Source organism: Lupinus angustifolius, chromosome LG06 (assembly GCF_001865875.1).
Source record: "Lupinus angustifolius cultivar Tanjil chromosome LG06, LupAngTanjil_v1.0, whole genome shotgun sequence".
Classification (NCBI taxonomy): domain Eukaryota; kingdom Viridiplantae; phylum Streptophyta; class Magnoliopsida; order Fabales; family Fabaceae; genus Lupinus; species Lupinus angustifolius.
Genome location: NC_032014.1, coordinates 13,335,235 through 13,354,207, shown reverse-complemented (window position 1 = coordinate 13,354,207; position 18,973 = coordinate 13,335,235). Strand labels below are relative to the sequence as shown.

Genomic DNA, 18,973 nt, shown 5'->3' with positions numbered 1-18,973 from the left:
TAGTTCAACCAATCCCATTATGTATCCCAAACTATGTCTCGTGCAAATGAAAACATCTTATGTCAATTAAAAAATTAAATATTCATTTTTTTTTATCTTTGTTTCTTCAATCGCACCCCCAAGACTTTTCACAACATTTGGTTGTTTGTCACTTAAGCTTTCTGTGGATTGCTGAATCCAATGAAGAATTGATTCTTTATGACTATCAAAAAGTTGGCAGCAATGTGGTTTTGCTGAATCCATTACAGTTCCGAAGTTATGATGGTTTTGGAGTCATCTTACATCGGTGGCAGAAAGTTTATCGATGGCAACAATGTTCCATGAAAGTTGTGGACAAAATCGAATGAAGTTAGACATATGTTAAGTAGCATTAGTTTTGAAATGCTACTTAGTACTAAAAGACAATGATGAGGGGACAAGAGGATGATGATTGATAAGTCCATATGCGTCTATTATTAGCATTAACTCTTAATATAATATAATATTGTATGGTCTCAATTATAAGAGGAAGAAGAGCAGAATTTTTTGGGTCTTAATATAAGCAATTTAGCTTACTTTATATACTTATAATGGCACTTTCGATTAAAACAATTTTTCATATACCTGAATAATAATTGTAATTATTTGTATGTTCTTTTATTAAATCAAACAATTTGACTTTTAGCGAATTCTCTATTCCTAATAAGGAAATAAGTACAAAAAGTGTTGGTCTAGTAGTGTAAGGTTTTATTAGATGATGATTAAAATGTTTCGATTCTTGATAGTGACACTTGTTGAAAGGGATAATCATACACTTTGAAAAATATTAGTTTCTTCTCCAAAAAGAACGAGGAAATAAGTACAAAAAAAGAATTGAGTCTGTCATAATTGCTGGATTGCCCGCTAGCTAGTTCCTTTTGGACCACGTTTGGGCATTTTTGGGATTATCTTGTGATGTTCTTCACAGATAGAATTTTTGTGACACCCTTCAAACCGTGACTTGTATTGAATCACGGATTGCATTGTGCATACAAAAATGGAGATGATTGAGTGTGTTTGGTAATACCAGAAAATTTATAAGCTATTTAAGATAGCTTATAACCTAAGGGCATATTTCTTTTACACTTATTATTCAATTTATGAACTAATCTTATTAAAGACTTCTGTTTCAATCAGCTCTTAACATTCATTGAATTCCACACCCTCCTTGGTGTGCTTGCAAAGATGAGTCATGGTGGTTTGATCCACGGGAAGAAGGACAGTGACTATTGTTAAGTGAGAAACTATTTAGAGAAGGAGGATATTTGGATGTTTTTTATTCTAAAAGGCAACATAAATGTGATTCATGCTATACATTCACTTAAATAATGAATAAATCATATGATATTATTTTTATGTCATTCCACATACAAAATGGGGAAAAAATAGCAGTATTTTTGTAACTGAAGCATGCACTCAATGCAAGAAGATGAATCTGCCCACTGCAGAAACTAGGATTAACCGCAATTTCACTTTAATCATCAGGAAGTTAGGATTGCAAACGACCAATAACTTGGTAGTTGATACGCATTGCTGAAGAGAGAAGAATGTCTAGAATGACACAGTGGTGTCATTATTTTGTGTCTTAATTTTTTTGTAAATCGAAATGACTTTGTTTCGTAGAGTTGGCAAAACTTCTGAATGTGGAATCGCAACATGCAGCCACGTCGCCACTTAATGGTAAATGTAGGCAAGTCTGTTAACGTTAACAAATGAGAATAGATGGAAGGACTAACGTGATTTCACTTTGAAAACATTGAGGACTAAATTTGTAATTTAAAATTACTATGGATTAAATTAGTAAAATCGAAAACATGCTAACTAAAATGAATAATTACTTTAATATATTTTAAGTTTTAGAGTTTTCATATACATTAGATTTGATGATGCCACTTATATGACTAAGACGTATAGTGGATAATGTTAGTTGGATCGTGATCCAGCGGAGAGGAGAAGAGAAGATGAAGAAATATTGAAATAACCTCTTGAAACTTTATTGCCTTATTTTGTTGATTACAAAGAAGAAAGTACAAGCTATTTATAGATGGAAAAGAAACTAAACTACCTAACTGAAATAACCAAAAAGGGAAGACCACTAACTAACTAACTAATAAGAGAGCAAAGAAAGAAAAAGACTGAGCTTAGTTAACAAGGCCCAACAAGAGAAAAAGAAAGAAGGAATAAAAGAGCCTAAAACAAAGGAGTTTCTTGCTAAAGGCAATATAGCTTGAGATGTGAGTAAATGGAAAAAGATAGAGGTTTAACACCCCTCTCAAGTTGGACTGTGGAGATTGCAAAGTCCTAACCTGGTAATGGAAGAATGAAATGATTTTGGTGACATGGGTTTAATAAACATGTCAGCTAGTTGATCAGCGGATGCTATAGGATGTCAAGGGCTTGGAGTTCTTGCTGCATAGCTTGTTGCCAGCAGGGGATAAAAGAGGTATGTTTATAGGATTTTGGTTCTTGATTGATGGAAACATTAAGGCAGAAATGTTTGTAACTGTTGGACAAATTGTTGTAGTTTAGGACAGAGGATATGTGATATTTGACATTGCATAAAAGATGAATAGGGTCAGACAGAGTTAAGTTGCAATGGTAGTCTCTAAGGTGTGTTGGGGGTCTTCTAATTCTAAGAGAGTGTCTAGTTCTAGTGGATGGAGAGGTTAGGGGAACATGATTGGGTGTAGATTATTCAATTGGTATAAGAGGTGGGTTCATAGGGGACAGATTGGGCGAGTCAGGTGATGAAAAGGAAGTAGGGTTGATTTTGCATATGGTTTGGGTTTCAAAGGTAGGATTTTGAGTAAAGAGGAATATTTGTTCATAAAAATGAACATGTCTAGAAAGAAAAAAATTATGAGAGTTGAAGTCATAAAGGATGTATCTTTTAGTTCCTTCTTTGAATCCAAGAAAGACACTCTTTCTACTCCTAGGATTGAACTTGGTTCTATGAGCTTGTAGGGTAGTGGAGTAGGCTAGGCAACCAAAAATCCTTAGATGGTCAATTGAGGCTGTTTGGTTGTATAGTTTTTGGTATAGTGAGGTGTTATGGAGGAGAGGGCGGGTAATCTGTTTATTATGTGGACAACATGCTGAACAGTGAAATTCCAGAAAGCAGGGGGGATATTAGACTGGAAAAAAAGGATCTGGCTACATTGAGGATGTGTTAATGTTTCCTCTCAACGACTCCATTTTGTTGAGGGGTTTCAACACATGTTCTTTGATGTATGATTCCCATAGAGGCAAGGAAGTCATTCATTAAGAATTCAACTCCATTATCACTTCTTAAATATTGAAGTTTGGAGTTGAATTGGGTCTCAATGTGAGACACAAAGTGAATGAGATGGTTTCTGATTTCTGCTTTTAAGCTCATCATGATAGTCCATGTGAACCTTGTGAAGTCATCAACTAAGGTTAAAAAATACATATGTCCAAAGAGGGATGGTGTAGAGTATGACCCCCATATATCAACATGAAGTAATTGGAAGACTTGTACACTCTTAGTGTTATTGTTAGGAAAAGGTAGTTGCTTATGTCTAGCTAAGTGGCAAACATCACATAACAATAATTTCTCATCCCTTTTATTGTGAATGAAGGAAAATTGTTTGCTTAAAATTGTCATCTCAGAGTCAGAAACATGACCAAGTCGTAGATGCTATAGTGATTTATTACTAATATTGGCATAAAAATGAGAAAGATCAAAAGAACTTGGTGTAATAGGTTGATAGTTGAACAGATATAGTCCTTGTTGGATTCTAGCTGAATCAATCATCTTCTTGGTATGGTTCTGCAAAACCAAACATTGTCTTTCAGAAAAATCAAATGACAACCTATATGCTTGGTTAGTTTATTGATAAATATGAGGTTAACATGAAATTCAGGGACAAAGAGAACATTAGAGAGAGTAATAGACTGATTTAAGAGAATTGTTCCAGTTATGCATGTAGTGACCTTATCTCCATTTAGCATAGTGATGAGCATTGGTGTCATAGAGTGGAAATCATTAAAGTTGTTCATTGTGCAAGAGATATGGTATGTGGCTCCTGTATCAAGGAGCCACTGAGAATTAGAATTACCCGGATTTGCCATAGTTGTATTGGTTACTGAATTGACAGCATGATCTTGTTGGCTTTTGGATTGATTAAGGAGGTCCAAGATTCCCTCCATTTATTCTTCTATGAATAGTTTGCTTCAATCATGCATTTGAGTCCCTGGTTGTGTGTTGGCTGCAGATGCTTGCTCTTCATCTATAGGGAAATAGGCAGTGTGGTTGGCCATTTTGTTTGTGTTTGTGTACCCATGGGGATAGCCATGTTTAAGAGAACATGTCTCAATAGTATGGTTTGTTCTTTCACAAAAAGTACAAAACTTACTATTTAGATTCCTTGTTCCTGGTCTACCACCTCTTCCTCTATAGCTAAAGCCCCCTAGCTCTATGATTCACATTATTTACAAAATTGGTTCCTTTGTGTTGGTATTCATGTTTCGTATTGAGGGACAACACAGTTCCTTATGGTTCAAGGTTATTGATGATGGGGTTGTGTTGCTGTCTTTCTTGTTGGATGAGCATAGAGAAAGCCTTACTAATGGTAGGTAGGGGTTGGTTAAGCATGATTTGGGAACAAATCATTCAACCCTTTAAGAAAATCTAATGACATAATCCTCTTCTCTATATCGTTTTACATCTTGAATGATTCCATGTGTGCAGATTTCAAGACATGGACAACTTCTTATAGGTCTAAAAATTTCTATTTCTTCTCATAGAGTCTTCAGTTGAGTATAGAATTCAGATACAGAAAGATTACCCTGGTTGAGATGGTGAAACTCTTCTTGCAATTCTGCCATTCTGAACATATCTCCTTGTGAAAATCTCTCTTCCAAGTCTTTCCAAGCTTCTCTGCAGAGTCCATCCAAAGAATCGATTTCGCTATGGATTCTTTAATTGAGTGTTGTATCCAGGAGCACCATGGTATTGCACCTTCTCCATGGTCTATATGAGGGATCTTCTGAATTTGGCTGAGGCAAGGTTCCATCAATGAACATAAGTTTGTTCTTCGATTCAAGAGCTAGTTTGAATGCTCTTCACCAAGAATGATAATTTATTCCGTCTAAAGAAGGGGTGACGAGGATGAGGGAGGAGTTCTCACTGGAGTGAAGGCAGAAAGGGTTGTTATCTTGGTCACTGTTACTCATTTTCGAAGAAGAAGGGGAGGTGGTGAAGAAAAGAGGAAGGAGAGGAGGAGAGGTGGTGATCAGAGCTTTTAAAACTCTGATACCATATTAGTTGGATCGTGATCCAACGGAGAGGAGAAGATGAGATGAAGACATATTGAAATAACCTCTTGAAACTTTATTGCCTTATTTCGTTGATTACAAAGAAGAAAGTACAAGCTATTTATAGATGGAAAAACAACTAAATTACCTAACTGAAATAATCAAAAAGGGAAGGCCACTAACTAACTAGCTAATAAGAGAGCAAAGAAAGAAAAAGATTGAGCTTAGTTAATAAGGCCCAACATGAGAAAAATAAAGAAGGAATAAAAGAACCTAAAACATAGAAGGAGTTTCTTGCTAAAGGTAATATAGCTTGAGATGTAAGTAAATGGAAAAAGATAGAGGTTTAACATATTACATGACACCATAAATTTGGTTAGTATTTAAATATACTAACCAAATTATGGGAATTTTTTTTTACTCTGACATGATATCAAGTTTTTATATCAAAAAGTTAATTCTGACGATTTATTATCTTTTATCTTCTTCAGTAATGTTTTTATTTGAATACTAGTAAGTTATTTATGCATTAGCATGGGGCAATAATTTTTTGCCATATGATTAAGAACAAACATGTTACCCGTATATTCGTATGGTTAATAACACACATGTTATTCATGTATTTTACTAGTTAATAACACACATGTTACTCGTATATTTTAATGGTTAAGAGCACATATGTTATTTGTGCATTCATTCGCATGGTTAAGAAAACATATGTTACTTGTGTATTCGTATGGTTAAGAGCACACATGTTACCGGTGCATTCGTTGATTAAGAACATACATTCTCATGATCAAGAAACACACATGTTACACGTGTATTCACATGATTAAGAACATTCATGTTACCCGTACATTCATATGGTTAAGAATACACATATTACTCAAGCATTCGTATGTGACAGATTGATTTTGACGAATATTTAGAAGCGCTAGCACATAAGTATCAATATTATTAAATATATATTAGTAATACTGTGTAATAGTTTGATAAAATGAAATGAAATACATAGAAACACAAACATTGTGAATTAATTTCATTGGATATATTTTCTATCATGTAACGACACAATATCTTCACAATTTTTGTCGTATAGTAAGATATGATAATATATTAATCGTCTACAAATTGGCAACTCATACAATATATTTATCAGATATATATAGTAAGACATGATAATATATAATTGAGTACAAACTATCATTACCATAATAATATGAACCCAAATAATATAAATAAATATTTGGTCAAAAAAATCACAAGTTTTACAATTTTTGTTACAAATTAGCAAAATATATAAATTGATATTGATATCTATGCAATGTTAATAATAAATTTAAGAAGCAAAATAAAGTAAATCAAGTGTATTTAATGACATATATTTAAATATTTCATGTATTTTAAATTTGCACACATGGTTTGTTATAATTTAGTTTTTTTTGTGTAACTACAAAATAAATAAATCTATAAAAAAATAAACAAAAAATCAATGAAAAATGAGAACTGAAATATAAAATAAGAACAGATCTACAAAATAAACAAAAATCAATGAAAGATGCACTTTAAAGAATATTTTTATTTGTCATTTAATTTTATATTGATTCATTATTTTGAAAATATATTTTCTCTCTCAATCAATTATAAGTTAGAAAATAGTTATAATATATTTCTTCTTCTTATATATGATTTATTTATTAAAATTTTCAAATTTCATATATAATTTATTTAATGCATTACCGTTTTTAATATGTAATTAACTTGTACATGTAATGTAACAGCATAAAAAATAATATAATAGTCTTTTAGCTCATTTCTATCTTTCCATCTTATAAATAATATTACCTATAAAATTATTTTTTAAAATTATTATATATATTTCTTTCGGACATAAATAACTACCAAATTTTTGGTTTAATAAGACATTCATTTGTGGCAAAAGATTTGTGACATTCATTTGATCACGTGATCATGTTATGTTATGTGTTTCATGTTCCTTAAAATTGTAACTCTTGTATGTGTCTTTTATTTAAGATTTTATATATATACACATATATAGGGAGTTACTTAAGTGAGAACAATTCTCATATAAAAATTGTGAGAACAATAAATCTGGGTCTTATAACCAATCATAAGTGGTTAGTAGCTCTCTATATATATTTATTAAATCTTATGTTTAAGAACAAATGAATGAGATAAGAGAATTTAGACAATTTGAGATGTAACTGATAAAAATGAGAAAATGAGTTATGAAGAATGAAATCAAATTATGCTCATAAATATGATATTAAATTTACCTATCGTTACACAATTATTATAAAAATTAATTTAAATTTTTAGTGAAATATAATTAATCAATTAAATTATTATCAATATTACTATAAGATGACAAATGACAAATATAAGATCAAATTATAGAATGAAAGAACGCATGTTACTCGTGCATTTGCAAAGTTAAAAATGCATGTGAACCTATTTACATATTTAAGTGAGAAAAATAAACAAAATGATCATAATTATTATTTATTTGTTCCAAATCTTAAGTGATGTATTAATCCCCACTTACAAATTTCTTATAATCAAATTGAGTTATTGTTCATTAATTCACATTTAAGTTGCAATGAATGAAATCGAATTTTGCTAATAAATATTAACTTAATAATCACATATCATTACACAATTATTACTTTAACTAGAAGATAATCATATCATTTAAGTCATAATCAATCAAATTACTATCATTATTACTATAAGAAGACAATGGAAATTATAAGATTAAATTACGGAGTGAAACACAATGAATGAATAAGAAATGGAAGAAACATATGTAAAATCACCTTCCTATTGTTCAACACAAAATGATCTCAGTTATTGTTTTATTTGTTATAAATCTTAAATGATGCATTAATCATCACTTGCAAAAAAATTAGAATCAAATTGAGTTATTATTCATTTATTCACATTTAAATTGCAATGAATGAAATCAAATATTGCTCATAAATATTATTTTAATGCCCACGTATCGTTACACAATTATTATCAAAATTATTGTAAATATTAACTGAAATATAATCATTTTAACTGAAAGATAATCATATCATTTAAGTTCATAATCAATCAAATTATTATCATTATTACTATAAGACGACAAACGGAAACCATATGATTAAAATGAATGTAAAATCATCTTCCTATTGTTCAACGCAAAATGATATCATTTTTTTTTATTTGTTTCAAATATGATGCATTAATTATTACTTGCAAATTTCTTAGAATCAAATTGATTTATTGTCTATTTATTCATATTTAAATTGCATGAATGAAATCAAATTTTGCTCATAAATATTACCTTGATACTCAGGTATCGTTAAACAATTATTATCAAAATTATTTCAAATACTAACTTAAATATAATAATAGCATTTAAGTTCATAATCAGTCAAATTATAATCAATATTACTATAAGATGACAAATGACAAATATAAGAACAAATTATGGATCGAAATACAATGAACGAATAAGAAAGGGAATGAACAGATCGAAAGCCACATTTCTATTAGTGAATGTGGATGGAATTTGATGAATCATAACATGAGTTTCCGTTATATTTATCTGTTTGTATGATGAAGAATGAATGATTGTGGATTACCATCTATAGTTTTTATAAATAAAAAACCAATCTCAACACGGTTAACATAGTTAATTCATGTTGTACAACAAAATAGATAAATCATAAGGTAAAATAAAAATAAAAAACAAAAAATCAATATTGCGCTAATTCTTGCTCAAAATTAAATAGCAAAACTTATAAACAACGATTTCTTTACAAAATTAGATAGAAATGATCAAAATACAAGAATGTCACATATTATTTAATGGGTCCGTAATATAGTTGCACCCAAGAATGCCGCCAGTTAAATCTCTTGCAAATATCCGTACATCATTTTATTGAGATTGCTAAGCATCTGGTGAGTTGAATTTTGGAAAAAGATAATTATTAATTAACTTCCCACGTGACAAGAGAGTAAGTAATGGGTAGCCCAATAACTCACATTGAAATTGGAGGAAGTAAAGAAGAAGCAGAAGTCTAGAATCATAATGGGTCCATAATGAGCAATGCTCATGTAATGGGTCCATAATTACAATAATTTTATAAATTGAAATTTATGAATCTTTATCGTTATTTTTAGAGGATTAGTAGTATATTATGTACCAAAAAATTATACCGATAATAAATAGTTCTTTACTGGTAATTAATTCCTGCTTGGTGAATATTCATTGATTTAAAAAACTATGCATTGAAATTGTTTTCCAGTACTATTGATTTATGTATGTATAGTTTCTCACTTCTCTGTTACTGCGATTGTTTTCCTTTTATTACAACAAAGATATTTAAATTAATAAATGTGATGATACAGTCTTAAAATGGATAAAAGGTTATACAAAATCACTAGTAATAAAAATAATGGTGGTTGTAATCACTAACAAATTTATTTACGCCACGATAGTTGCAATTCGCATTACAACCCCATAACGACTAGTAATCATAATGTCTGTAATTTATAATTTAAAATAACTATAATTTAAAACATTTCCCATGCACTTTGTGCATGGTTTTTTTACCTAATAGATACGTGTCGTTTTAACAGAAATGACATGGCATAAAGTCCTTATATAAGTGGTATATTTTTTAAGCTCTCATTCAAGGCTTTTCCTCTTGTAACCCCATGGATTGTTCTTTGCCCAATTCCACTGATCCCTGCACATTTCCTCCACGCCATATTTTGCCCTGAAATAAAAGACCGGAGTATTAATAATGACAATCTAATAACATAAAATATCTCTGACTATAAGGAGATAAGTTAAGTTTTGTCTATCTATAATAGGCTGATGTATCAGCAACATTTTAATATTTGATGAAAGAAAAAATTGAACAAATGTTACATTTTTAGTGGACTGATGATATTATTTGAGGATATATAATGTTCTGTAAGTTAAATTAAATGACTCATGTAATAGCAATATACCACAACATGTTAGTCTTTTAGACTTGAGTCTTGATCTTTTGGTCAAGAAAAAAGCTTTCTAAAAAAAACATGACCAATTTAACCATCACTTGTTAAGTATCAAAGAATGAAATCAAGTACTCACTTCCAACCAAGTTCTTTCTCAGCTTTTTCAGTAGATGCATAAACCTCAGTTGCATCTCCTGGCCTCCTTGGACACAATTTTATTGGAATTTTCTGAAATTTGAATACCCAATTCAAGATCAGAAATCTTAGGATGTGGTCATTTCCTTCATATTCATTTGCACTTGGACAAACAGAGTCACAAACACATAAAAACATATGTATGTAAATGCATAATTACCTTGCCAGAAGCTTTTTCAAATGCTGTAACCATTTCAAAAACAGATGTACCATGACCAGTTCCTAGGTTGTAAGCAGTACAACCTGAAAAACAACAATTTGTTACATTTACTTTAAGCACACGAAGATACAAAATAATCAAATCTATAAAACATAGACACATTTGTCCACAATCCTACTGCAACAAATACTAAAAAGTCTTGCAGGGAAAGAACAAGATTGTCCATATTGATTTATAAAAATAGAGTTAGAAGAGATAACTCACCTAGGTTCTCCGTGGTGAAAAGCTTTCGCAAGGCTGCAATGTGACCATCTGCTAAGTCCATCACATGGATGTAGTCCCGGATCTTAATTCGCACAAGAAAAAAAGAGCAGGGTTAACAGTTTTGCAGGGTAAAGAAACATCTAACTCCGAGATTCAGTGTTTTAAGTTGCTCTCCGCAACCACAATTACAGCCACGATATTATAGTTTCAGGCGTCTCTGCAACGAGATTGCGGACGTACTTGTGGCTGCACTTGTGGCCGCATCGGCCACATTTTCCCACAATCATCCTTAATCGCATTAAACACAACGTAATAGCAATCATGACCACAACTTTAATTTAATGTGTTTTACCCCTAATCATTAGTCTTAACTAACACATTTAATAAATGCCTTGTCCATTGGATTATTATAGTCATTCTCATTATTTCATGATGATGTAAAAATAAAAGTGCAGCATATGCAGAAAATTTGCTAACCGCAGAGCCATCCTTGGTCGGATAATCATGACCATATACGTTGAGTTCGGGCAATCTTCCAACAGCTACTTGCTGAATGTAAGGCATAAGGTTATTTGGGATTCCCCTTGGATCTTCACCAAGTTTACCACTTTCATGTGCTCCAACTGGGTTGAAGTATCTTAGCAGAATGATCTTCCATTCTGGCTCAGCTTTCTGAATATCTCGAGCTATTTCTTCAAGGAAAAGCTGCAATCAATTCAAATGTCAGATAACAAACAGAACCAACAATATGTAAAACTTCATACAATAGCTAATACAGTAACAACAATATTATTATAATGCGTTAGTCTAGTAGTATGAGGTGTCACAAGATCTTCAGATATGTTACTAGTCAAATGTCTGAAAGAAATTACTTCTTTACCTAATCTTTGGTCATAAAAAACACAACATTGTTATATGTAAAACACTTTCGCTACACCTTTTTTATGAGTTATTAGTGTATAAACCTGAAAAGTGTCTCGAAAAAGTGTCTCTAGTGTACATAAAACATTTCCTATGTAAAATTAATTGCTTTAAAATCTACAATTCCAACCAATAAATGAAAAGAAAAAGGGAAAAAGGTAACATATAACAGAATAATTGTTACCTTGGTCCTTCCATAGGGATTCATGGCTTGTAATTTGAAATCCTCCACACAGGGAATGGTTTCAGGTTGGCCATAAACGGTTGCAGATGATGAGAAAACCATCTGTACTGAAATATTTGTGTGTTAAGTACAATTATATTGCAAGGATTCACTTCACATTGGTATGAAGGAACAAAATTGAAGTACAGTTATACTTATACATAAAAGAGTTACAATAAGATGTAACCAAGCATTAAAATCTAAAATAACTACCAGTTAATAATCTTCTTTCTATTTTTATTCCTTTGAAACACAAATACCATGCTCATTTATTTCATTCCTCCAGTTTAATCCAAACAACACTGGAAAAAAAACATTTGCTATAAACTTGTTACATAAAGCAGAATATACGAGTCTACAAACTAAAATATTGACAAACGCTATCTAATTTAGCTCAAGGATATACATACGGTGTCTCATTCCTTTCAAGTCAAATAATACTTTTATTTTTGAAAATTTAGGCAATATGTGATTGATTTGAGATATGGAATAAGACACTATTGAGACAGTGATCACTTTCTCATCTCCAATATTGATAAAATTGGAGGACGGGAATTTTTAACAGACAAAATTTTAAATTATTTTTCAATATAAAAATTAAAAAATTAAAAAGAAAATTATATTCCACATATTTCAGTGTTGACTTGACTCTAAGAGAAGCTGAACTCAACATTAACATATTAAGAATGTGAAAGTTAGCACATAAAATTTACCTTTTTACAGTTATACTTTGCCATAACTTGATAGAGATTTATGGTGCCGATCAAATTAAAATCAAAATACCGTCGCGGATTTGCAACACTTTCTCCAACAGCTTTTAATCCAGCAAAGTGGATAACTGCATCAAACCTGTTTCATCACCAACTCCAATTATATAAATTAATAATAATAACACCCCACTTAACAATATAATTAAAAAAGTTCTGAAGTACTTTGTTTTGGAGAATAAGTTTTCCAAGTCATCCTTATTCCTAAGATCACCCTGCAAACAATTAAATAAATCAATATCCATTGTGCTACTTGAAAACCTTAAAAAAAATGAAATAAATAAATAAATAAAAAAAGAACACAAAAAATAAAAACCTGGGTGAATTCGAGGTTGTTAGAAAGTTGAGGACCAACTACCTCTCTGATACGAATAACAGCTTCCATAACAGAATTATCAAAATTATCAATGATGGAAACATTATAACCATCATTGAGAAGCTGAACAACAGTGTGAGTGCCAATAAAACCAGCACCCCCTGTTACCAAGATGGTTTGGTTGTTGGAGGAACCCATGTTTTGAGAGAAGCTTGGAAATTCAAAGAAAACTATGGAAGACACAAAAGATTGTGTTTGAGATAAGTATTGGGATGAGTATAAAAACGTTTATATTTATTAAGAGAATAAAGTATGAATATATATAATATTTAATTATTTTCTATAAAATAAATTTAAAAATTAAACAAAAGAGTACATGTTAACTCCTTCTTACTTTATTCTCGTTTATTAATCACTTTTTAGTTTCTCTTATGTTTTTAATCTATTTTATAACTTGATTTGTTTGTTTGGCGCGTTTTATTATCCTTCATTAGATGTGGGTCCATCCCAATTGGGGTTTTGGATTTGTGTGCCACCTCATTTTTGGTCCCATTTTCTGTGCCTCATCTACAATCTACATGAGTAGAGATTTTCGGGAATTGGAGAGTCGAGTATTAATACAAATATTTACATGTGGAAAAGAAATTTCAATCCTCCATGTTTTAATTATTTTTTAGTAAAATAAAGTAAAAAATTGTCAGCTTTTTTTCCTTCTATTCTGGAAGGTCGAAACAGGATTCCAACTCCATTTTAATAACTTTCCCTTTTCATTTACTTGGCATCTTTATCATCTAGTACCGACACCAATTACAACACAAATTGCACTTTATTTTTTTAAGGATATATGTTTGATTTGAGTGAAAAAAGAAGACAAGAAAGTAAAATGAATGAAAAAGAAAGGAAAATAAAGAATGAAGGAAAGAAAATATGGGAGATACATGCTAGTCACACTTATAAATATCAATAATTTCCTAAAATTCCAAATAAACAAACGAACACACGCATATCAATATCATTATTAATAAACAATAAAACGTTAGTTTCTTACTCATATGATGATAAAATACTCCTGATAATACAAAAAATTATCATTATTAATAATTATTATATTATTTTTTCTTACTTTCTTTTCATTTTCTACAATACCAAACAATTAAAAAATCACATATTTTCTCCTCATTTTCTTCTCTTAATTTTTCTTTCCTCGTGAACCAAACAAAGTGTAAGTTTTGACTGTAATTTCAATGTTCGACAAATATTATTATCCCATTTAAGTCATCTATACAATATATGGAGAAGAATTACAAGATTTACATAGAGGTAAAAGAAGGAAAACATTTATTACAAGGTCTAAGATAGTTGTAAATATGGACATTTCTTAGCATAACATCAATGTTTAATATCTAATTATGTGTTTATCTACAAGACTTTGTTGACAAAAGCAAAGACATGTCATTGGATATAGATTACTGAGAATATCCAATTTTGTCACCAAAAATACTTTAAAAGTAATTTTTATAAAAAGATGTTTTTTATAATATAATAAAAATTTGAATCTTTTGGAGATTTGCTTTCATCATATTTTGATAAAAAATAAATTAAAGATTGGAATATAAAAATATGTGAATTAGATCATATCAAATAATTTTCATATCAATTTAATTAGGTTGAATAAATCACTTTGATAAAAATTTTTTTTTTTAAAGATTTGATTTCATCAAGATGAAAAAATAAAATAAAGACTACAATATGAAATATGTAAACAAAATCAAATCAAATAATTTTCTTACCAATTTAATCATGTTGCATAAATCACTTTGATAAAAAATCCAATCTTTTGATATTTGATTTCATCAAATTTGATCAAAAGAATAAATCAAGGAATATACTATGATATTATGAAAACTAGATTAAATCAAATAGTTTTCATATCAATTTGATTGCGTTCCATATTTTTAATACAATAAAAATTACAATCAGAATAAGTTAAAAACAACAAATAATTTTTTTTCTTTTTATCTCCAATTTTCAAAAAGAGATATTTAGTGAATTAATTTTAAAAAATCACATGCCCAAATTCTCCTTAATAAAAGTGAAGATGATATTCAAAATAGATTTTTTGACAACTCATGAAAAATGAAACAATTATTTTGACCTATGTGAAGTAACTTTCAGAGTTTTATAGAATTTGTACTCAAAAGTCAAAACGAGTTCTTTAAATATTTTTATTTTTTATAGGGTCAAAATAATTATTTTACTCAGTTAAGCTATTCCAATAACTTTTCAGGTTTATAAAAAGTATTGGGCTACTTTTAGAAGAAATAATAACATTTGCTAAAGTGTATTGGGACCAAAAAATAACTCATTTAGATTTTTAAATCAAGAGAAAAATAAATTTGAATTTTTAATTTTAAAAAGGCATTCATGTTGAAAACATAGAAACAATCTGAATTGAATAAAACTATTTTATGCTATTAAACCACAAAACATGTGTTCTTTAATGATTTTTCACTTTATGTGACATTTTGTTATAATAAAACATACATTGTTGATTGTTTATTGACTATTAATATAATAACAATGTTTTAAATTTTAGTTATAAAGTTAATTTTTTGCAACTTTTTAATCTAAACTAATTTAACTTCTGCAACTACTAAGCTACTACTTGATCAATGACCCAACAATCTAACCAAATCATTAAAGTTTGATAACACTTATCAAGTAATCCACAATATACCAGAATAGGATAACTCACAAATATTAGTGTAAAATTTAATATAACGAATGATCTAAAAAATATTAAATACAGGAATGAGATACACATTCTTTTTTACCTTGGATGTGTATATTCTGATCTTAGAGTCACTCCCCCATTGTGTAGAAGTGTAGATAGTAATCATCTTCCTATAGTTACAAAACATTTGTATGAACTTCTATTATGGGTGAGAATGGGCAGACATTGAGTTAAGAATTATCTTTTATCTAACCCTAAATGTTAGTTGAAATATTTTTTTGAACTTAAACTCGACCTCAAACTCGAAGGCTAACCCTACTCCAAATATCGACACAACTGACTTTTAAACCCAAACTTAGATTGAATTAAATATAATACATACTATTTTTAGATGAAATTATCTCAATATTACTTATTATTACGAATATAATTTCACTTATGAAATTATATATATGTATATATTTATTGTTAATCATTTACATATATATATATATATACATAATGAAAAATTAGAAAATGAGTTATATTTTGGGTTAAATAAATTTTATTACTTTATACACAATTAAGTATATAGATAGAAACATATGAATTGTGACCATGAGCGGAGGTTATGATGGGTGATGCTCACCCCTTCTTCTATATCTTCTATATTTGAAAAAAATCATTGGGTACCTCTGTTTATCATATAATTTGAAGTTTTTTTTTAAATTTTTAATGTGCTCTTGCGACTTTAGACAAATTGAAGCGGTTATTTTCAATCAATTTTGAATGTCATTCTTGGTGTCTTGACTTTATGGATAAAACGAAATGATATACTTTTAAACATGGATCATTTTATGTTATAGAACTTGTGGATTTTGTTAAGACTAGGTCATGATTATCTTCAATATCTTTTGCGGATTTCCATGTCTCTTTTTTTCTCTAAATTTGTGCACTTGTCCCATAAAGTCTATTAATAGAGATAATATAATGTGATATAAATTATCTTATTTAATAATTTAAATTATAAATGTATTCTATTTTTTATTATTTTTATAAAGAAAGAGTTAAATAAGATACATATCATAATTTTTGTGACTAAATAAAATAATTTATCATCTAATATATGAAAGGGTAGTGAGATGATATTGTTAGTTGAATATGGGAATGTTTGATAAAGTATTACATTATATAGAATTATATATCTGTCAAACCCATTGATGTTTGACCAACATTTTTATCATTTGAAAACTGCTTTAATTTTACCAAAATGGCTGCCATGAGGAACCGAATGTGCAACCTTTTCATTGCATGCAACCAATGATAGGTTTTGAAACAAATGTTCAAATGATAATATTTAATAAGTATTTATTACATTTGTAATATGTTATTTTCACATTAGTATAATATATGCATATTTATTTTCATCCATATGTAATTTAATAAGTGACTACTAGTTGACTATTGTAATTTGTACTACTAAATCAATATTATAACCATCTTAAGGATCAATATTAATAACATTGTTCTAAATTTTTCTCATATCTTCCTAATAAGAGCACATCTTTTAGTCTAATATATATCACTCTATATACTATAAGTTATGATTTGTTAGGAAAATACTTAATAATTAATTTTTAACTTAAAATATTTTTTCAACTAACTTATGACACATATTATTAGATAAAAGATGTGCTCCCCTAATATTTTTTAGGTGAATAACGGCCGGATATAATAATCATTTATCAATGGAGGGATTTGGTTATTTTATCAATGTCTTTTTTTGGGTACCAAGCTATAAATTTAATATTTTTGCTAAACTTGAAGTATGTGGATATATATGGAGTCATCACGAAACAAACGGTGCAGTTATGGAGTTTCGAATGTATACGCTGTCAAAGTGTCAAGTACTCAAGATGCCAACGAAACGTGAGCCATAATTTATAATCATGACCAATGATTTTGCACACATCCAAAATTCCAAATTGTCTTTGATAAACGGATAACTTAAGAATATAATATCTTTATTTAATAGTTTATTTGCGAATTTGATTTTGGAAAAAAAGGAAAAGAAAAATAGGGGATCACGATGACCAGGAAACATTTTTCCTCCTCTAAAATACAATTCAGAAACAATTTTTTTTACAAATGTGCTTATGAAGCTTCCCTAGCCGTTTATTCCATAGCTTTTGTTCCGTGAACGTAAGCCTCACTTAGCCTAGGAAAACAACAACATATGCATAAGCAAGTGATGAAGTATACAACTATTTATGTCTACTTGTTCAGAATCATACATCTCTTATATCGATAAATTCGAATAGAAAGAAGGTAATATAATTTATATGATGTGAAGGTATATACTCTAAACTAGAGGTGAGCTAATTCAATAAGTTAAAAACTCACTTATCTATATTACATTATTACACGTATCATTTATACATGTATACTTTCTTTTTTTGGTTCAATGGAGGGGCTAAAACCCCCAAAAAGATTAAGTGTATACGTTTTCTTAACAAAGTCATAATTGGACGATATTTCAGTCTCCCCTACATAATAACAACTAAATTATGTCAATTTTATCTTTTGATTTTTGAATGAATTTTTTGCAGATATATTATACATTATATAAAGGAAAAACATAAAATAACTACTCATTATGTATTTTATGTTTTCCTATTTTATCTTTTATAACTTCTAATTTCATGTTTATCTATACTAATACTAATAAACATAAAATAACTACCCATAAAGCATTTTATGTTTCCTTGTATTAAATTTTATAACTTCTAATTTTATGTTTCCCTATTTTAAATTTTATAACTTCTAATTTCATTTTAAATTTTATAACTTCTAATGAACTATTTAAATTTCTATAATCTATAATAATCTATAATCTATACTAATAGATAAAGACAAAACATAAAATAACTATATATATATATATATGAAGTATTTTATGTTTCTCTATTTTATCGTTTAAAACTTCTAATTTCATATTTATCTATACTAATATTAATAAACACAAAATACCTATCTATGGAGAATTTTATATTTCACTATTTTAACTTTTATAACATCTAATTTCATGTTTATATAAATTTTT

General features: G+C 29.1%; 1 protein-coding gene across 1 annotated transcript; it reads right to left on the bottom strand.

The window, feature by feature from the left end:
• Nucleotides 9,777-13,432, bottom strand: LOC109349971 (bifunctional UDP-glucose 4-epimerase and UDP-xylose 4-epimerase 1). The gene is made up of 9 exons (XM_019591057.1): nucleotides 13,158-13,432; nucleotides 13,007-13,056; nucleotides 12,788-12,923; nucleotides 12,036-12,137; nucleotides 11,408-11,635; nucleotides 10,931-11,012; nucleotides 10,667-10,749; nucleotides 10,448-10,539; nucleotides 9,777-10,085 (listed from the first exon to the last, which is right to left on the bottom strand). The coding sequence occupies exons 1-9, from the start codon at nucleotides 13,353-13,355 to the stop codon at nucleotides 9,995-9,997; spliced, it is 1,062 nt and encodes a 353-aa protein (XP_019446602.1). The 5' UTR covers nucleotides 13,356-13,432; the 3' UTR covers nucleotides 9,777-9,994.